Here is a 26,492-nt window from a genome sequence, read left to right as displayed (position 1 = left end):
AGCTATGCTGACAGAAAATTCTCCTGTCCACAGAGTTTGTTGTTTAGGGAAGTGATGTTCCTACATCACAGGGGTGGGGAAACACCTTCTGTTGGTGTATCTACATTTAGGGGCTTATGCCAGCACAGCTATGCTGGCATAGCTGTGATAACCTCAGTATGTTGACTCTCCATAGAATATTACATGAAGTTCAAGATATCAGTTCTTATCTTCGAAGTGCTTAATGACCAGGGTCCAGGAACTGGTAAACACTGTGGAGCAAATTCCGACAGTATCTAAGAACTCCCTCAAACATCAATGCAAGTGCAAGGTGTTCTTCACTAATATAAACATATAGCACCTCAAACACTTTTTCTTAAAGCAGCGACAATGGGGCCGAATGAAGTCCTTCCACCACTTTCTATCTTGTACCAGCTTCACAGCTTTGTTCATCTTTAAACCTTTTTGTTCTGTCATTCTTCACCATGTCTATCCAATGCATCCTCAGTCTTTTTTCACTCTGCACAGTGAATTTAAATGTTGAGTTGATCTCCTTCTAACACTAACAAATTCAACTCCGTGTCAAGTGTACTTGATATGACTGTGTTTTTAATGAAGTGCACTATTGTATGCACATTAAAGTTCATATTGCACCCCTGAGCCTATTTGCTTAATCAAAAGTATCCTATTGATCAACTACAGGTGAATCTTAATCTTCCCCCTGTTTTGTTAATCTGAAAGTTTAATGATCTTGTTACACATGAATACCTTTGTCAAGATTAATAAAATTAGAGCTCCCTGGGACTCTAAGCCACATTAATTTCCACTAAACACACACCTTCCTCTCTGTTCTGCTTTATGCTTGCTAACCAGTTGTTATGGATCTTAATTCACCTAACACATACCTAGTGTCTCAGTTTTGGTATCCCTTTTCTGCAACACCTGACCGCTATCTGGCTCTACCTCTTATAATGCTGGTGATGCCCCACTGCCTGGAGCTCCTCCCATGCCGTGATATAGAGTTCAGTGGTTAAGTTCAGGAGCCTTGTAACTCTTCCTTGTTGCCCTGATGAGACAGAAAAGCTGGAATGTGACCCTATTTCAGATATGTGCTTCTCAGGTAAGAGGAGAATCTGAGGGAGGGAGTGAAACTTAAGATACACTTGGAAGGTGTAGATAAGTTTAGATATAACTAAATTTATCCTCTTACATAAGGATATGTAAACTGGCAAAAAAAAGTAGAGGAGGCGGTCTAGTCTGGTGAAGATGTGCTTTAGCAATTGGTAATCAGCCATAAGGTATAAAGGTCCAGGAACAAACAAAACCATACAAAAATGGAACAAATGCACTTGCTGCTTCTGTATTGGCTATATTTAATCTAGAAATATCCTGGGTAACACTTTCAATTAAACTAAAGTGACTTAGTCTCTGTTGAAAGTCCCATTGACTTCAAATGGGACTTAGGTTCTAAGTCACTACTTTTGTTTTTGAAAATGTGACCCAGTATTTAATATACCTGGATATTTCTATGGTGTTTTGTTTTGAGCAGGTTCTTGGCTTGTCATATACATCATGAATTGTGGGTGGCAGTGTCCAAAACTAGTTCATTGGACATTATAATGAGCCCTGAACACTGCTTCGGTTTAATTAGATATGTAGTTGAACAGAAATTCAGCAACGCTATTTCAGGTGCAGTGGTCAAACCAACACATTATGAGGACTTCAACAGCAGCTGTCTCCACTACTGCTTTAAAACTGATTATTGAAGTATCACAGGCAGAACACCCACTGACAGTGGCTTGAAGGAAACTTATAGATGTTTATCTAGAAAATGAGGGGGTGGGGGAGCAAGATTGGAAGCTGTTTGGGGTAGGAAACCTGTTTTAACTGGGTAGTGCTATGTAATTGTTGAGGTAACTTGTTGCTAGGGAATATCTATTATAATAAGTGTTCTAAGAATGAGGATTTAGAGGGTATTAAGTTTAAAAGACTCTCAGGGTTTATTGTCTCGCAAAGTACCCATAGTTAAACTAGCCAACAAAGAATGAATGAGCAAAGATTGCAGATTTACTGTAGGTTGCATGGCTACTCAGAGTTCGAGGACTGGGAGAGATTGAGGACAACATAATAGGGATTTTAAAAAAGTGTTTGTTTTATTTCCCCTCTCCCGTCCACTCCCTTCATTGGTCAGCACTGCAGTCTAAAAATTTGAAGAGATGGAGGGCTATTGGCAGATAGCCAATGATAGATTTTGATACACCATCACAGTGGCTTTCCAACTTGCCCAACTCGGGTTCTCTTTTCCCCTATTAAGTCTCCTCTGTAGAAGGTTTAATCTGTCTAGTTTCTTGCATCTTACAGTTTAACATTTGTCATACTATCTGTTGATGCTCTGAATACTCAAAAATTCTTAAGTTCAGAGAAAATTTGAAAAGCCATTGAGTTTAAAATGTGTATATCAGTCCTTATAGTAAGTGAGGTAATGCTTCCAATACAAGGCATGCTGTTTTAGAAATCCAAGTTAATCTTATTGAAAAGACCTGAAAAGATAAAAATTCACTGCTCTTAGTAACTGACATTGACACTGAATGAGGGACTGCTACTACATCCACAGTGCAGGGTAAAATAGACTCACTACCAGCAGTAGATACAGCAGTCTTCGTATTTCTAAATAGTCAAATGGTTGTCAAAAGTGTGTTCTGCCTTTTTTAATTGTCATCTGATTCGGAAAAAGCTTTCTATAACAAAAACATGGACAGTGAAGAGAGCTCATAATATGAAAATATGTGCTCTCTTATTAGTAAAGCTCTGTAAATTGTCTTTATCCTTCTAAATTTCTGTAGTAGTTCTAGCCTTCAAATGTGTAATGCCATCTTTATTTTGTTTGTTTTTCAGATGATGATGTGGATCTAGAAGCTTTGGTAAATGACATGAACTCCTCATTTGAAAGTTTGTACTCAGTGTGCGGTATGCAGTCAGAAACCACTCCCCTCCTTCAAAATGGCCAGCTTAATCGCAGCCAACTGCCAACCTCAGGAACAAGTTCTCTGCAGCCCATGTCTCCAAGGCAGAAGGTGCAGCGGTCTCAGCCAGTGCGCATTATGGCAGTCAGGTATGAAAAGAGGACAAGATAGAGGGACTCTTATGTTTGTTTGTCTTGGGCTAACTGAAAGAACCCAGATCATCTCATGATTTATATCTGACAGCTGCTTAATGGTACTCAGTGGTGATGCACTTGATTTTTGTTCTGTTTTTTTAAGAGAGAGATGGCTTACCAACTAAGACAGAAAATACAATCTTGTATATTGTCTGTATTACTTGGAGGCCATGTCTTTAGTATGGGCTTGCTCAAGTGACCTTCCATGTTTGGATTCAGTTAATATCCTTCATGCAAATGTGCTGTCATGCACAGTATCTACTCAAAGTATCTTGTTAGTTTAATAGAAACACTTTACCTTCTGTAGTGGTCATTAGATACTTGTCTACAGGTGCATTTGCCTATATGAGGCCCAAACTGAAACAGCAGGCTTGTGTTACACATTTATAAAACCTTATATTAATAGAGCAAGTCTAATGCCACCTTTAGCGACCCCATTAAAATGGGGTCGTGACCCACTTTGGGGTCTTAACCCAGAGTTTGAGAACCGCTACAATAAAGTATCTTCAACTCCAGACATAGCAGCATTATGCTAGTGAATAAGAAGCTGAAAGTGGAAGTATCTTTAATCTTTCACTTCAACCTTGCAAGCAGCAAGTTCCGTGCTGGGAACAGCAAACTGATTTAAAGATGCCCTTTTTGGTAAAATAGTAGTTGAAGGTTTTTATGTGTAACAAAAGGTTCTTAATCTTGTTTGTTTATTTTTGTGTTTTTTAAAAAAACCTGCTGTTGGTTTAACTGGACATGCTGATTTGCTTTCATCCAGTCTGCAAATATATTTGGGGTTTTCCCTCCAGTTAACAAGTAGCCTTTCCAAATGAAGTGAGAAACACAAATTCATTCATTAATTCTCCTGCTTGTGGAGCACATAGTGCACACTTTGGATCACCTGTTTCCAGAAAGCCTGACCTGCCTGCTCTATATTAAGGTTGAGCAGGTGAGGTTAATAACGTGGGAAGACGTAAGAGGCTGATTGGTCCTGTGTCGGACAACCTTGTTGTAACGTGATGAAATCACCATATGCCTTCAATACATCATTGCTATTTCATGTCAATAGCGTCCAGCTGGCACATTTGTGTTTCTGTGGTGGCCCAGGTTTCAGAGTTCTACAAAAGGACCGAAGCCACTGCTGCTTGTTGGATACACATCTTAGTCTGAGTTGATATGTGGTGGTATTGCCACAGAGGCTTCCAAAAAGTGGGCACAACACTTGTAGCCTTACTGATTTGATGTCATGTCAGGAAAGCAACCTCCTTTCTTGGTGACAATGGAACCAAGATATTCAAATAAGTTGACAAATTCAACTTCTTGTCCATCAATTATGGTGGATGGGGTAGGGGTCCATCAGCCACATTAATCAGGTTCGTCTTCTTCCAGTTGACTTGCAGACCAAGCTTACGTGTTATTTCCTTAAATATTTTCAGTACATGGATGAGATTAGTTCATGAGGATGTGAATATAGCCATGTTATCAGCATATTCCAAGCCTGTTATGCAGTATCACTCCTAATCTGCACCTAGTGACCGCTTCCATCATTTGTTCAATAATGATGTTGAGCAGATCAGGGCAGCCACTCACTCTTGACGGACGCCACTGTTGTACTCAAAGTAGTTGGACCTAAGAGAACACAGCTCTCACTTTGGCAGTGCATTTCTACAAGAAGGTTGAGGAACTTGCCGGGCACACCAGCAGCTTGCAGGCAAAGCTAAAGGGATCAACAATCAACAGAGTCAAAGGCAGCTTTCACATCAATAAAGGCTATATACACCTCATCCTTCCTGCATTGAAACTCTTGGGCTTTTTGAATAATTTGTCTAAGGGTAAGAATATGCTCCATGGTTAATCCAGCTGGGCATAAACCTGACTTGCTGTAGATAGCATAGATTCCTTATGGTGGGTTTAACCTGCTCAGGAAGAACCAGCATGAACAATTTGCTTGAAATGGAAAGCAAAATGATGCTGCAGTGATTGGAACACACCAGATTATGGCCTTTCCTTTTCCAAAATGGAAGAATTAATCCCATGGCAGCATTCATTGGATAGTTTGGCAGTATGACCATTATTGAGCTTACAGGCTGCACTTTGAATCTACTTCACCGTGACATCACATTACACGGAGGGTGGTCACTGGACTCTTTGGGTCCCCCTGGAACTGCAAATCTGCTGCTCTGAAGAAGCACTTAAGAAGCTCCTGAAAGTGTTCTTTCTATCTAGTCATTCTGCCTTGGTGCTGAGTATGTTACTGTGTCGATCCTTGATGAGCAGGGATTTGTTCTGTGGACCAGCTTTTAAGTTATGCAGTTCTTTATAGACTGTGTTGTAGTCGTGTGGCCAATACAGCTTCCATCAATAGAGCTTTATTTGCCCAAAACATCTCACGATCCTGCTTTAAAGCTGTTACACGCAAGGCATTGAGGCATAGGTATTTTCGGTTGTTCTCGATTAAGTGAGCCAAGCCATGTTTTTTCTATGATCTCCATGGTCTGTTGACTTGCCCATTGATGTTTAGGCTAGCATGCCTTTTCCCCAGCACTTTGTTGGCAGCGTCCATAAGAGGAAACAGTCACAAAAATTGTTGACTTGCTTGTGTTAAAAGCTTTCATCTGCAAAATTTAGTGTGTCAAATCATTTGCAGATTTCAGCCTGGTATTCCATTTTGACAGCAGTATAAGTCAGTTTCTGTAAGCCTAACTCACTAATGGAAGGCTTGGTTTGAGTAGCCTTCAACTTCAGTTTTGCCATTGGCACAGCCATCTGTGGTCAGTACGGCAACAGTCGTATATACAGCTTCTCCACCAATTGGCTATCAGAATGTGAACTAGTGCGTTGCAGGTTCATCCATCATTCAAATACGAAGTCCATGCATTTATGTTCTTCTATTGGAAATCAATGTCAGAAACCAGAAGACCAGTGGGGCACGAAGCTCCCTGTTACCATTCATGGTCATATTCACAAAGAAATGCCCAATGCTTTCTGGCCAAGCTGTTCTGGTGTCCATTCTAGGCATGGTATTGGCATCACGTAGCACAGTGATAATCCTCTGGGGAAGATGCATTTGGTTTTTTTTTTAAACTGTTTCCTTGGCATTCCCAAGCATAACAAACTTATCAGAGAAGAATCTGACTCTCTCTTAACTCTGTGCAGTTCCACAAGCACTAGTACAGTAGGGCCTAGATTTACCTAGGCTCAGCATCACCATGCAGGGGCAGATGAATGCAGGGCTTTAGGGGCTGCAGCCCGGGGCCCCTGCACAGCAGGGCTCGGCAGGCTGCCTGCGTGCCGTGGCCCCATGCTGCTCCCGGAAGTGGACAGCTGCTGGCACGTCTGTGCGGCCCCTGGCAGGGGCGGGAGGGGAGGCAGCTCCGCGCGCTCCGTTGGAACTGGCCAATAGGAGCTGCACAGGCAGCACACGGAGACACATTGTCCACCTTCCCCCCCCAGGGGCACGCAGAGACATGCCAGCAGCCAGCCGCTTCCGGAAGCGGCATGGGACCACGGCAAGCAGGCAGGCAGCCTCCCTGAGCCCTGCTGCATCGCCCGCCGGGAGCCGCCTGTGGTAAGTGCCTCCCGGCCAGAGCCCACACCTCACACCCCCTCCTGCACCCCAACACTCTTCCCCAGAATGGAGCCCCCTCCTACATACAAACTCCCTCCCAGAAAGAAACTAAAATAACAGCTGTTCTAAGGTAAGAAGTAGGCTATTTTGAATTTAACTTTGCTATATTCTACATGTTTTAAGACTGAAATGTAACCCACAGAACGGCTTTATGTTAATTAAAAGGCAAGTTTAGTATAGTGTTAATAGCCTTGATGCCATAATTGTGATAATTTTTGTTTTAAATTAGGAAAAAGACTTGTATACAGGGGCCCCACAAAATCTAATCGCCCCGGGCCCGCAGGAGAGTTAATCCGTCCCTGTCACCATGCTTAACTTTTAGTTGCCTAGAAAATCACATGGCCTCACAAAGCCTGAGTTAAACACCTATATGATGAATGAGGAGAGATAGGTGCCTTCCAGTGGGATCACAAAAGCCGGCTAGACTGCTCCTCCCCTAAGTTAGCTAATGGGAGATGTCAACAAGAGGGATGTGTGCTGAGTTGAGACCTTCTAAATGCATTGAAGAAATTTTTTATTCTATTCCACTTCACTATACTGGAGGTCAGTGCAAGTCTCTGATCATAGGCTGTCTATAAGCTTGGCGCACAAGAGGCTGTCTTGATTATAGGGAATTGTTACCGTAAAATATATAAGGACCAATTCCAGGTAGCTCTACTGCATCTAGATAACTCTTTCATCACATTGTTTAGACACGAGTGGGGAAAACCTCCACCACCTGGCTAGACAAGTCAAATTTCCACTGTTATAGCCCATAGTTATGACTGGCACACCACTTCCCACCAAAACCAAATCTTGCCCATCTGCCTGTTTAAACAGGTGTGCCTTTATACTGGACCGTGAAGGCTGCGAAATTCTGGATCTGAACAATCCTGCCAGCAGAGTTCTTGTAGGCCTTGCCACCAGTCCTAGAACTCTAGCATAGGAGTATCCTAGTTGATTGTAACTACTGAGGTGAAACATTGTTATGATCTAGTTACGATCAACTGCGACATTTCAGCAGTCTGCTCCTATTCTAGAGCTCTAGGACTGGTGGCAAAGTCTACAAGGATTCTGCTGGCAGGATTGTTCAGATCCAGAATTTGGCAGTAGCAGCCCTTTTCTTGGATTGCATCCATTTGAGTGAGCTCACGTATATGTACTTCTGGCATGTAGAACATAAACTAACAGTCTTCAGTTTAGCCCTTGCTATCTGTGATACAGGTCTGATTTTTTTTTTCCTCACCAAAATGTGCATTTAATTTGTGTGCACAATTACCTCAATTATGCACACAAATAATCAAGTTAGGTGCAGCAAAACAAGCTTGGATGCATGACTGACTTTTCACATGCATTACCTAATTTGTTCATTCAATCACTGTAATTGTATGCATGTTATTGTGAAAAAATACCTTTGTTTAGAACAAAGTTTGTTTGATCCCCTTTCCTAAATGGTGTACGATATCAATATGCTGAATGGAGTGCAGTGGCTTAGTCAGGAGACTTAATTTCTTCTTTTAATATTCAGTTCTTATGTGTTTGTAGACGTCTCCAAGAAGAAGAACAGCAGTTTAGAACATCCTCTTTACCAGCCATACCAAATCCATTTCCAGAGCTTTGCAGTCCTACAAGCTCTCCAGTACTGGCTCCTGGATCTTTACCTCAGAGTCAACCTGCTAGTAAGCATGTGAGTATTAAGTAGAAGTACTTTTCTATCACAGATTCTCGTTTAAGCTGACAATTGATTACTTCAGTGTAAAGTAGAAGGAAAACCTCAAGATGCCTAGAAATATTTATATATCTTGTCCTTGAGCAGGGCAACACTGGCAAAAGAATACTATCTGCAACCAGACTTCAAAGCTATAAAAGGTTTGTAAGTACCAAGATATCAGAAGCTCTCTTGCCGTTAATGAAGGGATGTTTGGAGTGAATGAAGCAATAATATTTAATATCCTCTCCTGAATTTCATTATGCTAGGCAATGTTTCATTTAATTAAGAAGTCTGGATAATTTGCTTATAGCAGTAATTGGGTATATTATACTGCATATTCTAGGTGCCACAATAGTGCTTACCAGCCTGTTGCTGATTAAAAATTCAAGGGGTTTATAAATAGCTGCCTATTTGCTTTTAAAGATATGTGTGGTCTTTACTGGTTTTAATGTACTTCATAAAGCTGCACAAAAAGCAAAGTAATCTTCTTAGATCTGATGGCTGAGAGCAGGGGGATGGGACTTAGAAGCAAAATTATCGGATGGAAAGCTGGCTTGAGTGGCTCTTCACACTGAGAGTTTTACAGTGACACTTAATCAAATTGGGGTACTCACACAGGAAAAAAGGTGTCCTCATATAAATATTTTTTCCCTCGTTTCCACCCCTCTCTACCCCATAAAGAGTTCCATTTCACCAGCCCCGCTATTAGTCCTGGAGCTCTCCATGAAGTAGACACTGCACTTGGGCCAAAAAGCTGTGGATAATTTGTGAGATCCACAAACTTGCACTAGAATGAAATGATTTGAAAAAAAATCTTTTCATTTGTGACTGGAGACCCAAGTACAAATCTAATCTGGGCCAAAGGTATGAAGATGTTGCATTACCTTATTTTTGGTTTTCTAGAAAAGTTCTTCAATGAAGCAGACTGAAACCTAATGTTTTCCTCAGATTCCATTTTTAAATGAAATGGTTAGATTGAAATAAACATCCACAGTTTACCTCCACACAATAGGTGCTACATAATTTGCTACCTTTTTTGTAAATGCATCTTCTCTCTGAATTAATTTAAAATTTCTTAACAGTGCATGATATGAGGACCAGATAGTGTGCTGTCCCACAAAGAAACTAGAGAGCTCAGAATGTCTTGTGTGCTGGGGAATGGTACTTTGAAATGAAGTAGTAGGCAACTCTCTCATGACTCCTGGCACTTGATAACAGACCACTTTTTCTGGCCTTTCTTCTAAGCAGCAAGGCGTGTGTTGAGACTGGCTGCAGCTATTTAGAGACTCACATAACTTATTCAGGCCTTCTATATTTGTTTCTCTTCTTTTTATTTTTATATATATATATAACTAACACACACACACACTTCAGTAGTCAGTAGCTTTTATAAGTTTATCAAATGAAACAAAATGCAGCCTAAAAGATAGCTGTAAGATGCTATCTTGAACTGCATGTCAGTGATTCAGGAAAGAAAGACCCTTGTAGTTGGCTCTTTAACAGGGGGCCCCATGAAGCTAAGTTGCTCAGACTTTGGCTTCAGCCCCAGGTGACGGGTCTTGGGGCCCTGGGCTTCAGCCCCATGCAGTGAGGCTTTGGCTTTCTGCCCTGGGCCCCAGCAAGTCTAATGCCGGCCCTGTTTGCGGCCCCCCCAGAAGTCCCGGAGTCCTGGTTGAGAACCACTGGTCTAAAAAATATTCAGTGTTTCAGATTCTAATGCCTTTAAAAGGGCACCCACTTGAAAATAGTATTTCCATCTGAAAATGTTGTATCTGTTTCACACGTAACATCTTTTTACTATAACTGGAACATGATATATATGTATGTTATACGCTTGAAGTGAACTGTGACATGTACCGTCAGTTTCTGTATTTTTTTCGTCCAGTTTCTACTGCTTGATTCAGGATGTGCTTTAGGACATCACTTATGCACTATTCTGGGATTACTTCATGCACATGGTCCGCCCAGGTCCATACTGGGGATTTGTTTTGGAATTTTCAGTAGGGCAAAATAAATCTAGTATGGCTTATGGAACTGTCTTCTTTTATTCATTGTTTTTAATGTTATGAAATGCACCACACACTTAACACTTCAGTTGTAAGGCAGTGAAAAATATCAGAAGTGAGAAAAAACTTGAGGCTATAACTACTGTATTTCAATTTCACTCTCTTGCAGTACATATTACCTGTTGAGAAGGATCTTGATACAGTGAATAACTATATCAATTTTCGTCTGGAAAACATAGGGTATACTATATAATGATGTAAAAGCAGCAAAGAGTCTTGTGGCACCTTACAGACTAACAGACAGATTGGAGCATGAGCTTTCGTGGGTGAATACCCACTTCTTCGGATGCATGGAGTGGAATTTTCCAGAGGCAGGTATAAATATGAAAGCAAGAGTGAGTCAGTGTTTTTGTTGCAGGATGGCTACCTTTAAATCTGCAACCCATCCTGGTCAACGATCCCTCACTTTCACAGGCCTTGGGTGGCAGGCCAGTCCTCGCCCACAGACAACCCGTCAACCTGAAGCATATTCTCACCAGTAACTACAAACCACACCATAGTAACTCTAACTCAGGAACCAACCCATGCAACAAACCTCGATGCCAACTCTGCCCACATATCTGCACCAGCGACACCATCACAGGACCTAACCAGATCAGCCACACCATCACCAGTTCCTTCACCTGCACGTCCACCAATGTAATATATGCCAGCAATGCCCCTCTGCTATGTACATCGGCCAAACTGGACAGTCCCTACGTAAAAGGATAAATGGACACAAATCAGATATTAGGAATGGCAATATACAAAAACCTGTAGAAGTACAATTCAACCTCCCTGGACACACAATAGCAGATTTAAAGGTAGCCATCCTGCAACAAAGAAACTTCAAGACCAGACTTCAAAGAGAAACTGCTGAGCTTCAGTTCATCTGCAAATTTGACACCATCAGATCAGGATTAAACAAAGACTGTGAATGGCTAGCCAACTACAAAAGCAGTTTCTCCTCCCTTGGTGTTCACACCTCAACTGCTAGAAGAGGGCCTCATCCTCCCTGATTGAACTAACCTCGTTATCTCCAGACTGACTCACTCTTGCTTGCATATTTATACCTGCCTCTGGAAATTTTCTGAAGAAGTGGGTATTCACCCACGAAAGCTCATGCTCCAATACGTCTGTTAGTCTATAAGGTGCCACAGGACTCTTTGCTGCTTTTACAGATCCAGACTAACACGGCTACTCCTTTGATATATAATGATGGGCATGTTTACCAAAGTAAAATGTGTATATAAATAAATGGGAGCACTAGTTACAGGAAACAATCTAAAGTGCAGTATCAAAATTAATCTGTCTGGGAGTAAAAATGGAAGCGTAAACTAGCTGAAATTCAGTAATGGCGAAATCTTATAGTCTCTTGTGCAAAATGGTCTTTAGATTACTCTTGCATTGATTTTGAAGGAAAGCATTCAGGTAGGCTGAATTAATAGAGAAAATGTCATCTAATGGTAGAAGACAGAAGAGCGTCTAGTGTGAACCTATGCAACAAATAAATGATGAAGACTTTCCCACATCGTGTTACTTTCGCAATGATAAGACTGAGACCAGATGAGGGAAATCTGAAATGCTGACAGTGGATAGAATGCACTGTTTTTAAAAAAAGAAAAAAGGAAAAAAAAAAAAGAAAAAGGCAAAGTCAGGCAGGACTTGTGCTAGGGTGGTCAAACATTTGATGCTTCAGGGAGTCTAGGAATGAATGGTAATTAGACAAACGTGCTTTCATAGTGAGTTTGCAGTGGTGAGGCAATGCTCAATTTCAGTGCTGTAGACCGAATCAGACTGAGTGTTTGGAGAGAGTTCACAGTAAGGGGGCCCAGATGTCAACCTGTTCATGCTAAATGGCATAGTACTAAATGGCATAGTAAACATTTTAGTTAGAGAATCAACCGAGTAGGGAATATTCTGGGGGAGTTGAAAACTGACGCTGCACACTAAACAGAAGCTGAGTAGGACTCTGAGTTGACTCAGGAAACGCTGTAGGAAAAAACAGTTACACATTGTTGTAACTTCACAAATTAGTTGTATGGTAAACAAAACACCTAACATGTCTGGCACTGGAAGGAATCTATGACTCTTCAAGCAATATTTGCCAGAATAGCTGTTGAATCTCTAAGCACCATCTCAAAATTAGGGCACATAAAGCAAAATGAAGCTAAGAGCCATGTTATTTTGGGGGATGTTGACAAGCTTGAGGAATCAACTAAACGATACTACCCCCAATTATTGAATTTTACCTCATATACACCTTTTTCTCTAAAAGCATTGCCCTTCCCACCTCCCCACATCTCTCTCACCCCTTTTTAAATTGGTGCAATTAATACCAAAATGAAACTAAATACTTAGTAAATACTTCAGATCTCACACTTCTTTTGAAGAGGGCATTAATAGGGATACCAAGATCTTTGATCCCCGCTCCTCAGCCCAGCCCCTCAAATCTGAGGGAGATAGGAGAGATGGAGATTTTTAAACATAATTTAAGAGGATAAATATGTTTATGTAAGGAAAATTGTAACCAGAAGATAAACCAAACATTTGTCTAAAAAATGGCTAAAAACATGAGACAGCTAGGTTACCACTAATTGAAGTTCATCTTTGTGTTGCTGGTATAAACCAAAAACTTGTTGGTAACTTAGGCTATAATTTCTGGTTGTGTACAAATATTTTGGAAGAAGCATGCAATAATTACATGTAGGTCACTGCAGTGCCACAGGATATTAGTCTAAAGTATCTTGTGTGAGTCAATGAAGCTTTCAACTGTGAAAATAAGGCAAACTTCTCACAGCCCTCTATACAGCCAAGGCAAACTTCCAAATAGCAGTTTGATGTACCAAAATTATTTACTCTTTTCTAGCAAATTAAACTCCTTAAATGGTTATAAATTAATGCCACCTTTAGTCCGACTTTAGTTGTCCTTCAAAAGAACTGCTGTAAACAGATGTTTTAGTTATCATTAGTTTCATAATCTGTCTTCACATAAAGGTTTCTGCTATCACTGTTTTGAAGTCAGGGAGATGGGTTTCTGTAGGATCAGCAGTATAAAACTATGAACTTTTCATATGTGTACTTAGCTAATTTTGCACCTAAAATGTTATCACTGCATAAGCAAAAGCTGCATTTGAGCACACCAGCAGTGATGTTATGTAGGCAAAATACCAATTGTTGGCCGTAGTTTTAGTCCGCTTTTGTTTCAACCTTTGCCTTTGGCCCCAATCTTGCAATTGGCTCACATAGGCAGCTGCTTGTGCCCTTGCCAGACCACATTAACCTCTGAAGTCCCCAGGGTCCAGTTGCAGAGTATGGGCCTATGTTAGTGGTTCTTTTTTGGTCTTTGTTGCAACCTTGCAACTGTCCAAAAATAAAAGTTCATGATCTGAGACTTAAAAAAATAAATCGGTGCACATGCATTAGTTTGTTTACTTCTGGGTTGCTTGTGCCTTTTATTTCTTTTTTCAGGTAGTTGCAATGATTATATGGAAAGAATTGGGGAGGTCAGACCTTCCCTGTGGGAACTGTATGGTTAAGGTAGATTAAAAAAAAAATTAAGTCTCCCCTTCAGTTATGTCCTTTTTTACTTGGTAAGAGCAGAAATTGTAAAAATATATATAATATACACCTTCCCAATGTTTAATTGATCTGGTGAGTTTGGTGTTACAACTGTTAGTTTATATGAAATCACTCAGAAGAGCAGTCCTATTGGGTCAGACAAATGGTCCATCTAGCCCAGCGTCCTGTTTTCTGACAATGGCCAGTGTCAGGTGCTTCCGAGGGAATGAACAGAACAGGGCATCCCTCTCATCCGGTCCGAGCTTCTGGAAGTCAGAGGTTTAGGGAGCTCTCTGGAGTTGCATTGCTGACCATCTTGGCTAATAGCCATTGATGGGTCTATCTTCCATGAACTTATCTGTTTTGTTTTGTTTTTTACACCCCATTATACTTTTGGCCTTCACAACATCCCCTGGCAATGAGTTCCACAGGTTGGCTGTGTTGTGTGAAGTACTTCCTTTTATTTGTGTTAAACCTGTTGCCTAGTAATTTCATTGGGTGACACCGGGTCTTTGTGTTTATGTGAAGGTGTAAATAACGCTTCCTTATTCACTTCCTCCACACCATTCACGATTTAGATATCTATTATGTCTCCCCCATAGTCATCTCTTTTCCAAGATGAAAAGTCACGTCTTTTTAATCTCTCCCCAGTGGCATTAGCCGCAGAGTCTGACCAGCATCAGCAGGAGTGTATGCTATCTCCTTGGAGCTCTAACTTCTGTGTCAGGGACCAGCTTCAAAATTGAGGAGGGGCAAAGATGGCTTAAAGCCACCTTTTGTGTCCCTCTACCAGCAATTGTAGCAAGAAGTTTGGAGCAGAGAATTGAGCTGTTTATCTTTCCTGTACTGGCACTTTCAGAAAGTCATTCAGAAAGCCAGTCACAAAGTTCTGGAAATAATCATTAAATATTTCCTATGTTCAAATTAAAAAAAAAAAATTCCTTATGACACTATGCTGGCTTTACTCGCAGGAGCACTTTGGCTGTCCATTACGAAGCAGCACTTCTTCAGTGCCGGACAGATGGCGAGTGTGCACTGAAGTGTTGCTTAATAACCGGTGTCCATATTCCTGGGACATGGCTGCCCTGGCAAAGTGGGATTAGGAGCACACCTGACAGCAGGGTCAGCTGCACCCAAAAAAACACAGATATGTGAAAGTTTTAGCAGGCATCATAATCGTTCTGAAACTCTTTTACAAATGTCTAGAAATAAGACAATCGTTGCCATTTATCTTTATAACTGTCCTGTGCAAATATTAAATGCTGCTGTGATATTAACTATAGTGCAAATATGTATTGGCCTACTTACACATGCACCATAGAATTTTATATTTGTGCACCTTATCTATATGTGTCCTTTTATATAACGTATATGTTAGAAATGGAAATAGTGCAGTAACATTATCATGGCTAAAAATAAAATTAGCAAATGTACGCTGTACGTATGTTGGAGTTAGAGGACTTGAAAGAGGTAAAATCTGAGAAATAAAAGATTGCATTTTTTGAGATGGCCAGAGGCAGTTTTTGAAGTAGATAAATGATGCTAAAGGCTGATAATTATATGATACTATAATACGGAGGCAAAATGTTACAGTGACAATAATAGATTATAAAATAAAAATGCTTCAAGTGATTCCAAATGGCTTTAACTTTCTACTGAAAGCTGTTAGGACTGATCCACTAAACATAATGTGCATTCAGTGTGCTCATTTTAAAACTGTAAAAGCAGTAGCCTAAATATTAAGACTGACAGTGCCCATTCTTTAAAAAACAAAAATTAAACAGTACTTGTATGGCTAACAATGCCTTAATTTAAACCTTTAAATTTTTACTCATCCAATATTTTGTGTGTGAAACTGCAAAAATGGTAATTATCTTGCTTGTTCTATTTCCTGGTTCACTGGCTTGGAGATTACATGCTTACGCATTGTACCAGAAGCCTGCACATTCTATGTTCTTTGCTCCATCGCCTAAGAAGACTAAGAAGTTCTCAATCTGAGAGTCGTGACCCCATTTTAATGGGGTTGCCAGAGTTGCTGGGGCCTGGGGCCGAAGCCAAAGACTGAGCCCCATTGCCCAGGGCTCAGGCTTCAGCTTTGGCCCTGGGCGGCAGGGCTCAGGTTACAGTACCCCTCCCCACGGTTGAAACCCTTGAGGTTCGGCTTTGGCCCGGCCAGGGCTTGACTGGGCTCAGGCTTCAGTCCACCCTTCCTGGGATCTTGTAGTAATTTTTGTTGTCAGAAGGGGGTTGTGGCACAGTGAAGTTTGAGAAACCCTGGTTTAGTAGGAATTTAATAAATCTCACTCGGCTGAAGGACACAGCTGAACTGCTCAAGACATGGTGGGACAAGTACTAATCTTATAGAATCATTAAAGTGAAGGGCTGAAAGGGACCTCACTAGGTCATCTAGTCCAGTCCCCTGCACTCAAGGCAGGACTACATAATAACTAGACGAGCAGCTTTCAATCTTCTTGAGCTGAGCTACCACTTCGAGTTACAATTTTTGGTCTCTTCCGCCCCGCCCCCCACCTCCACCCCCCAACCCAGACAAAAAGAGGTGAGTTGGGGATGGAGGTGGCACTCCCTCCCAGAGCCCCGCCACCTGGGGCTGAAGCCCGAGCCACCTGGCATCGCCACTCACCCCCCAAATGTTCCTCCATGCCCCGCAGTTAGAACACCTCTGAACTAGACCATTCCTGACAGGTGTTTGGAGGTTTTTAAGAACAGGTTAGACAATGACTGAGATTCTACCACCTCTCTAGCCAGTTTGTTCCAGTGCTTAACTATAATTAGGAAGTTTTTCCTATTGTCCAACCTAAACCTCTCTTGCTGCAATTTAAGCTCACTGCTCCTTGGTATAATCCGAATTCCCAGCTTGGATTCTAGCCTCCAAAGCAATGCATTATTGCTTGGTATAATCTGAATACTTTATAAGGGTACTCTCTCTCTGCCATTTTCTGCTCCCTTGATTTATAGTTGCTTTATAATTGTTGGACTTGTTCTGTGTTGCACTGTTTCTTAACTAGTTAGAGCTGTGCGAATACTGGTCTGAAAAGATGGAATCGATTAATGTTAACAAAACAATCCAAGCTTCAAGATGGCTGTAATATGTGTAGAGGCAAGCCTTGTGACTAATTAAATGTGAACTTGTTAAAAGGAAGGGCATCGTGCATACATAAAGGGCACTTGTGCAGTGATCTGGTATCCGCAGAACACTTCCTCCCTCCAGCTGTGGACCATGTTCCTAGCAGTGTAACCATTGGCTTGTTTCCACTAATGGTATTGGCTCTGTGGCAGGGTCAGAATTAACTGCATCCTGGCATTAATGCAGCAAGGCATCATAAGGAGTAAGGAGATGGGATCAAAACTCAGCTCAACTGTTGAATTTTTAAAGGGTTGTTTAGCTTTCATGTGGGTAAGTTTCAAAAAAGTGGAAAACCAAAAGTGTGTGAAAGTAAAATGTGTTCTCTCAGCAACTCCTGAGCGGTAATTGAGATCCCCTTCATTACAAGACATTGGTGGTGTTTGGGTACTGCTGTAATGGCAACTTAGTATAACTGAGTGTTGAGGTGGTGGTGCTTTAAAAAAAAAAAAAAAAAAAAAAAAAAAAGGGGGGGGGGAGCAACTCTTTGGGTGGGAAGACATTGGAGAAGAGGTAGCTGACAGAGACCTTTCAGGTTTGCTCTATTTATCGCAAAAGGTACACAGGTTCCCCCTCTGCACATAACTCTTCCATTGTGCAGTTAACCTTTAATTAATAAATAAAGTTTCACACTATTCCACAGGTAAGTTATTGTGTGAGCACTCTGACAAGTTCACCCCCTCTATTCTGTTTGTGAACCAGTCAGATTGAATTTTGCAAAATATATATGGCCAAAATTTGACCTAGGGCTTCTGTGAGCACACTTCATGCTTGCAAACTATTAAAAGCAACAAATCACTCTTGGAGTATCTGTTAGTAATTTACTATTCATACTGTTACTGGTCACATTTTTTCCCCAATGACTCCTGAACCGACAGAAAGCAAGATTGCTATGGCAATATCTCCAGCACAAATAAATATTCACAAGTATTTGTGACACTTCCTTTTCCACAACTCTCTAGTGAGCCAAAGGCTAACTCATACATATGTTGGCAGATTGAAGAGAAAAGGTTTAGTCACTGATTTAGGGAAAACACTTAAGTGCATGCTTAATTCACACTGAAGTCAGTGGGAGTTAAGAACATGGTTATGGTTAAGCACAAGCACGTGCTCAAGTGCTGTGCTGAAGTCTGAGCCGAAGCACCTTTGAGGCTTATAATCCAAATATTTTCAAATACTACTTGCAGTATTCACCCAATGCTGGTGACATTCCTAATAACAAAAGTAAGTTAGAGGAAGTGACTTGTGACATGTGGACACTGCCTCTTTTCCTTTCCACCCCCTCCACAGATTCTTATGGACAATGAATTGAGATCTGGTGTTTCTGGAATACCTTGATTCTAGTCACTAAGCAAATAAACTCTTTGTAATATCAAAGAAAATATTATTTCAGAACTAGATGCTCTTATGTTGTTTGGCTTTTATTAAGGCTGATCCTTGAACTTTTTTCTTTAACAAATTGAATCTGGCTTGGCAAAGCTGTACAGCTTGTCCTAATGGTTTGTGGCTCAGCATTGGCTCTTGCACTGTACCATTGTGTGTCAAACGGAGGCCCTCAAATAGTCAGATCCAAGTATTGTCTTTGTTTTGTACTGTGCTGGAAAATGTTACTTCTGAAACTTTACAGCTACAGTAGTTCACAAACTTAACAGAACTCTGAGCATGATGTGATATTACATGAACTGTCACCTTCAACAAGATATTAGAATTGTAATTCCTACAAAGGCATTTAATAAACAATTTCACTTAAATGGGTGTAGATTTATGCATTAGGGAAATAGGATTATTTCCAAATCTGACAAAAGATGGAGATTATTATATTACCAAGTCAAATGTATAGTGATAAATTCACAATAGTAAAATGTACCCATACAAAGATTTTGAAGTCTCTCTTGGATCTACATAAAATCTCTACGGGTAGATTTTACTCTGATGGTGAATTTTAGCAATGGTGTTCAAGAAACACAGGGAGATTAATCAAAACATCCCATGGTGTTTAAAAAAAAAAAGTATTACATTGTAGTAATAAGAAATAATGAGATCCTTGGATGAAAAATCACTCAAGTACAGTGGAAATATGCTATGCAGGCTCCCTTACTCCAGAGATGCACAAACTATTTCACTCTATAAACCACACCATGAAAGAGATCTTCTTGTGTCCCCTCCCTCTTCCTTTATCCCAGTTCCAGTATCATGTAATGCTGTGAATTACCAGGAAGTTACCTGCAGAACACTGCTGATCCAGGAACTTCAGTTGGAAGACCTCTGCTCTGTGAATGGAACTGTTACAGACCCTCCAAAATGGTATCTACTACAGCAGTCATTTCCCACCCAACTCAGGGTATATCTACACTGACATTGGAGGTGTGATTGTGGTGGTACAGGCTACAGCACCGTACAAATTCACCTGGGTGCATACTTGCCTATGCTATCATTTCTTCAGTACTATTTTTAGCTAGCTAGCTTCATTAAAGCTAATGCAGGTATGTTTACACAAGCACAGATCATATCCTTGATGTCAATCTAGACACATCGTGTCTCTGCTGCACTTCTTGCTCTAAATCTAGATGAAATTTTGGGGTTTAGTCTGCTGTCCTCATACAGCAGTAGGTTTTGTAATTTGTGGAAAGGACTTCATTGATCTCCCATACACACGCGTGGAGTAGGTAGTGGTAATATTGAAATGTAGTATCCTTGACTAAGTGACTCTGTTGTAAAACAGAACCACCAGCAGACTGCTAGCTTAATCTGCTCTTAACATAGTCTGCTTTGTTAAATTGCAGCCCTACTTAAGTATTGTTTAAACTGCAGAAATTAAGTACTTCTCTAAGATTTGGTTGATTGTAAATATCTTTGAAATAGGGAATGAGCAAAACCCTCTTTCTTAAGTGTTATGTGTGTGGTGTAATGGGGAATTGGTGTTGGTGCATGATGAGTACAGAGAGCTGGCATCCTGTTAAGTACACACACAACTAATATAGCTGCCTGCCTCCTTGCTCTTGCATCAATGACCTAGAAAAATGTGGAAGTAATAGGTCTTAGTGTACACACTGCTGAAAACGTAGGACATTTTCTTCAGCCTGGGTTAGTTTCAACCCCTCCACGCCCCCTCCCCTCCCCAGATCACAAGCATTGTAGTTTTCTTGGAGTGCTATAAGTCAGTCTTTTTCCACTTACCCTGAGCAAGATGCGAGGAGGTGAAGGGAAGAGGCATGTTTAAGATAAATGTACAGGAAGTGATCCCTCATTAATTAAGCAAACTGTCCAAATCAGAGGGAACTTGGAGTTCAACAGTAAATATGAAAAGGACATTTACCAAGTAATGGCTAAGAGAACCATCCCTCACTTACTGGTCTGAGTATCTAATGTCATTTACAATTACTGCCTCCTGGTTCGGACCAAGAATGGGTGGCTGCTTCTAGAATGAAACATTTTCCCCCCCAACACTGCATATATAACATTGGTCTACAATTTTTGAGAAGTCATCTGCTTCAGAGATAAAATGTGATATTTATTATGTATTTTGATGTGCTGAATTCAAATATGACAATTAAAACAACTGATTGGCTACTGTTTCTAAGATATTTAAGTTTTTACATTTTATGTCTATGTATATTGTGTAGATAGTAGAGTTTTAATCATAAATTGTAAACCTAGGTCTTTTCATGTGTTTATGGTTGCTTTACATGATAATATTTCATCTGTCCCGTTTATGTAACACTTTAAAAATCAGCAAAAGGGTTATATAAATAAAATTGATTATAAAACAAAAGGCAAAAAACTATTGTGTACATAGTTTAGTCCTATTCAGGGTCTACTCGGCGCTTCTTGGCTTGTCTCTTGTATTCATTAAATGGAGCATCTCTTGTCACTGTCCAGCAATAGTCTGCAAGCATTGATGGGCTCCATTTGCCCTGATAGCGTTTCTCCATTGTTGCAATGTCCTGGTGAAATCGCTCGCCGTGCTCGTCGCTCACTGCTCCGCAGTTCGGTAGAAAAAATCTAGATGAGAGTGCAAAAAATGTATCTTTAGTGACATGTTGCAACCAAGGCTTTTGTATGCCTTGAGGAGGTTTTCCACCAACAACCTGTAGTTGTCTGCCTGGTTGTTTCCGAGAAAATTTATTGCCACTAACTGGAAGGCTTTCTATGCCGTCTTTTACTTGCCATGCAGTGCATGGTCAAATGCATCATCTTGAAGAAGTTCACGAATCTGAGGACCAACAAAGACACCGTCCTTTATCTTAGCTTCACTTAACCTTGGAAATTTTCCACGGAGGTACTTGAAAGCTGCTTGTGTTTTGTCAATGGCCTTGACAAAGTTCTTCATCAGACCCAGCTTGATGTGTAAGGGTGGTAACAAAATCTTCCTTGATTCAACAAGTGGTGGATGCTGAACACTTTTCCTCCCAGGCTCCAATGACTGTCGGAGTGGCCAATCTTTCTTGATGTAGTGGGAATCTCTTGCACGACTATCCCATTCGCAGAGAAAACAGCAGTACTTTGTGTATCCAGTCTGCAGACCAAGCAAGAGAGCAACAACCTTTAAATCGCCACAAAGCTGCCACTGATGTTGGTCATAGTTTATGCACCTCAAAAGTTGTTTCATGTTGTCATAGGTTTCCTTCATATGGACTGCATGACCAACTGGAATTGATGGCAAAACATTGCCATTATGCAGTAAAACAGCTTTAAGACTCGTCTTCGATGAATCAATGAACAGTCTCCACTCATCTGGATCGTGAACGATGTTGAGGGCTACCATCACACCATCGATGTTGTTGCAGGCTACAAGATCACCTTCCATGAAGAAGAATGGGACAAGATCCTTTTGACGGTCACGGAACATGGAAACCCTAACATCACCTGCCAGGAGATTCCACTGCTGTAGTCTGGAGCCCAACAGCTCTGCCTTACTCTTGGGTAGTTCCAAATCCCTGACAAGGTCATTCAGTTCACCTTGTGTTATGAGGTGTGGTTCAGAGGAGGAGGATGGGAGAAAATGTGGGTCCTGTGACATTGATGGTTCAGGACCAGAAGTTTCATCCTCTTCCTCTTCCTCGTCTGACTCAAGTGAGAATGATTCTGGTGCATCAGGAACTGGCAGTCCTTCTCCGTGGGGTACTGGGCGTATAGCTGATGGAATGTTTGGATAATGCACAGTCCACTTTTTCTTCTTTGACACACCTTTCCCAACTGGAGGCACCGTGCAGAAGTAACAATTGCTGGTATGATCTGTTGGCTCTCTCCAAATCATTGGCACTGCAAAAGGCATAGATTTCCTTTTCCTGTTCAACCACTGGCGAAGATTTGTTGCACAAGTGTTGCAGCATATGTGTGGGGCCCACCTCTTGTCCTGATCTCCAATTTTGCAGCCAAAATAAAGGTGATAGGCTTTCTTAACCACAGTGGTTATACTGCGCTTTTGTGATGCAAAAGTCACTTCACCACAAACATATCAGAAGTTATCTGCACTGTTCACACAAGTACGAGGCATCTCTGCTCACTTTGGCTAAACAGAAATGTGTCCCTTTGCAAAATCAAACACTGACAAATAAGAGACACGGCACTGTATGATTTCTAGAGCTGATATAAGGCAGTTTGTTCAGCAGAGTGATGTAAGCTTCATTATGATTGCATCATCCATGAGTTCTAGGAATAACATGATGCAATTCATATCATGTATGACGCAATACCAGCTTCAGATTGCATCATTCATTGTTTTGCTAAAAAGCAAGTACTGTCCGAACCCAGTCATAGATTTATTCATAGATCCAGTCAAAGATGTATTTTAGTCATTTCTGGTTTAAATTGAGATCCCTTCCCTTTAGAACTCACTTATCCTCCGCCATTCCCAAGTCAAGGGTCGTATATACTGATCCAATAGCATATCTTGACAACTAGAGCCAATCAACAATTTTAAGCATCATTTTCATTCTCAGTGACCCAGAATTAGTAAAGTTTGACTACATTTATTTCAGAAGCATTTTGGCTGTAGAGCAGTGTAACCTTTTCTCTTTGTATATGTAGTTCAGGATTATCTGCTGATCTCTCTCTCTCTCTCTAGCATTAGGCTAGCATCAGATTAGGTTCCTTCCCTTCCAATTTAAGAAGGGCAAGAACCAAAACCAGTCACAAAGTGAGAAATTAGATGAGTTTTATGCCTCTTACTAATGCTTGAATTATAGGCTCAGTGTTTAATTACAGAAGGAATGAAACTGCATGGAAATCTTACAGAAGGGACACTGGTTATTGTAGTTTCATTTTCCTGTGTCACTTCCTGTAATAACATGAAGATACCACTGGCCCTTATCTAAAACAACATCAAAGTATTGCCAAGAGACTTGGCCTCAAATCTCTTGAGACCTGATCTTCATATGTCTGTTCAGATTACTTAGGGAGTCTCCAGCACATTCCCTTTTTGGGTCAGGTAGTGTCAGGAAGGAGCTACTGTCCCAATTTAAGACTCCACCATCCTTGCTTTTCCCATATATTCCTTATCTTACACAATAAGTTGAGGCACACCTTACGTTTCCATGGTTTATGCTTCAGTTCTTGGCAAATTCATCAGTCAAAGGGTTGACTTGAAATCTAGTACATGTCAAAACAAGTTAGTTTCAGGTACTGCATCTGCCTTGGAATCGCCTTTCCTCCTCTTTGTGGCATTACATCATTTTCCTTTTTTTTTTTTAGATGTTTATAGCATCAGACTTATCTCAAGATGACTGGAGCTAACTGATTGGCGTCCCCAGGAGTTGGTGCAGCTTCTTCATATTGCATATTTAATTATATCTATGCTACAACTGAGTGTAGCCTCTGAATCTACTTCTGTAAAGTCCTAAGCAATGATAGTTAGATTCGTACCAATGTCAGAGTAGGAGAACTGATGACACTACAAAGGAACTGGTCAATTTTCATCTGAACTGCTTTGTAGGGTGCTCTTAAAAATAAGTCAAATATGATGGTAGAAATCGGAGTCTTTAAATACTAAGCCAACTCTTGTATAGCTGGTCATTGAATTGAATGAGTGTATCAGCAGCAACATTTTGGAAAATCTTAAAATGAATTGAATGTCATGGCTCAGATTATTTTGCTTAGTTCTGTTCTAATGGAGACATTTTGGTCATGGTAGAAAATCATTCCTATTACTAATGTACTGAACTTTTCCCATCCACTCAATCCTTAGACAAGACCAATTTCTCTCTAGTGACTTGAGCCCATTTTGGGGTATGCAAAGGAATCTCTTGATAGTCTAAGGGAATGTCTACACCTCAGTGTAAGGCCAGGGGTCAAATTCAGGGTCAAACCTAACTCCCCTTCCGCCTACATAAAAATACACTGACCCAGAACTCAGACTCAGGATCCCAGAATCTGATGGAGGTGGAGATTCCAAGCCTGAATCAAGCCAGGATCTGCTGTTCAAGCCCTGTTGCTTTGCAGTGTAGACGCAGCACCACTGAACTCATGCTCTGGGAGTATACCAAATGTATCCCACAATCCCCAGGGCTGACTTTTTGTCCTCTGGTCTATCAGGTTTGGTGGACAGTCACTACACTGCACCACGGACAAAGGGCTAGAGTGTTCACGTTTTGGGAGGGCCCTTGGACAGCTGCGATTTGGGTAGTTGGCCTCTGGTCCATGTAATACAGTATAGATGCTGGAGTCCCGGGTTGGGACCCAAGATTCAACAATTTCTAACCTTGGGTTACAAATGAGCGCAAACTCTAGGTTAATAAACTTGGGGTTTGCTAGCTCAAGTTCTGCTAATCCTGAGCTTATGTTGCAGTGTAGACATATCCTCAAATACCACTGGCACTCGCTCTTAGTGATATTTCACAGGATTCTGTATTTTGCTAAAGCTGGCATAGAAAGGATGCATGAAAGCTCTCTGTAAAGTCCATTCATCTTGTTTCATTTTAATGGCTATGCATCAACATAATTACAATAAAAGTCTTTCATCTTGATCAGAGTGCTAGAAATGTCTGGGAGGGTGCACATGTGGCCAGACTTGCATAATCTAGGGTGCAGAACTAAATTTAATGTAGCTGTTGGAATACCACTTCAGATGAGAGTATTCAGAATTAAATACTTGTTGTGGTTAAACTTTTTAAAATTACAAATCAAATATTGCACATTTTGAACATAGTGGTCTCTTCCCACCTCAGTGACAAACAGCAGGAGCAGCCGTGATCATCATTTTGTTATCTGCATGACAACTTTCTTAATAGTCAATGATGTCATCCGGTTACAGAACAGTTGTGATATTTGTCAGCAGAATATACTCACCACCTTAGATCCAGGGTTGTGAGAAACTCAGTCTGGAGACTTCAGCTTTGCTAAGAGGTTACTGGGGACTCCCACGGAGATCATCTTCCCTGTGGCATACATGATATGAATTGCATCTTCTGACTTGAGATGGGGACTATTCGTGTCCGCAATTGGCTGGGCCTCAATATGTAAGGGTACGTTTCCATGGGGGAGTGGGAAACATGCATTAGTGCATATTGTACCCTGGGTCAGCTGACCTGGGCTCATGCTACAGGGCTGAAGAAGCACTGTAGGTGTTCCCCCTAGGTATGGAGCCTGGCTGTGAAACCTGGCAAGGAAGGAAAGTCATAGAGCCTAGGCTCCCACCCAAGTTGGAAAGTCTACACTGCTGTTTTTTAGCTTCATCCAACAAGCCCCATGAGCCTGAATCAGTTTAACTCTCTATCATAGCTCTAATGTATATGGGCAAGGGGGTGGAATTAATCATCTCAAGGTGACTGTAATATTGGACCCCATATTGAAGTTAACTGATAATTTGTCTAGTTTAATGTTGAAACTAGGGAAAAATGCTGCTTGTAGGGGAGGAATAAACTATGAACCTTGGTGCTGTATTGTGTCTTTTATGTCTGGGAGGGGAAATGCATCCTATGGCTCTTTAAAGGATGAGACTTTCCAGTTAGTCTTTACAACACAACTTTCATAGTATAGCCTGTAATAAGCTGACATTCTCCCTATTTAATAAGATTTAAAAAGTGGAATTAATAGAGCGTATAGGCTGGCCAGGCTTCAGTACAAGCAAGTACAGTAACAAAACTCTGGTTGTTTTTTGTGCAGTCAGATGAGTTGAAAGAAGAACCTGAAGTACTCTGGCAATCAAACCACAAAACCAATTATAGGCCTTAAATTTCATTGCGGTCTTATCAATTTCTTCCTTGTTGATGTGTATATGAGCAATAGTTGAACTGAAAATGGTTTCAGTACTGTCTGGGTTTAATAATACTCTGCAGTTAGCAAAATTTTTGACACTTAACACA

At 40.9% G+C, this 26,492-nt stretch overlaps 1 protein-coding gene across 9 annotated transcripts in view; it reads left to right on the top strand.

Annotated features, from left to right (window-relative positions):
• GRB10 (growth factor receptor bound protein 10) overlaps nucleotides 1-26,492 on the top strand; it is a 198,043-nt gene that overhangs the window by 115,990 nt on the left and 55,561 nt on the right. For all 9 annotated transcript variants that reach the window (XR_010598448.1, XR_006172682.2, XR_010598449.1 and 6 more), the window contains 2 exons: nucleotides 2,875-3,091; nucleotides 8,277-8,418. Coding sequence is in view for 5 of the 9 variants with exons in the window: in XM_005278534.5 (XP_005278591.1) it covers nucleotides 2,875-3,091; nucleotides 8,277-8,418 (359 nt within the window). In the remaining 4 variants the exon portion in view is untranslated. The remainder of the gene's footprint in view (nucleotides 1-2,874; nucleotides 3,092-8,276; nucleotides 8,419-26,492) is intronic.

This window comes from Chrysemys picta, chromosome 2 (genome assembly GCF_011386835.1).
Source record: "Chrysemys picta bellii isolate R12L10 chromosome 2, ASM1138683v2, whole genome shotgun sequence".
NCBI classification, from domain to species: domain Eukaryota; kingdom Metazoa; phylum Chordata; order Testudines; family Emydidae; genus Chrysemys; species Chrysemys picta.
This window is presented reverse-complemented; position numbering and strand designations above follow the sequence as displayed.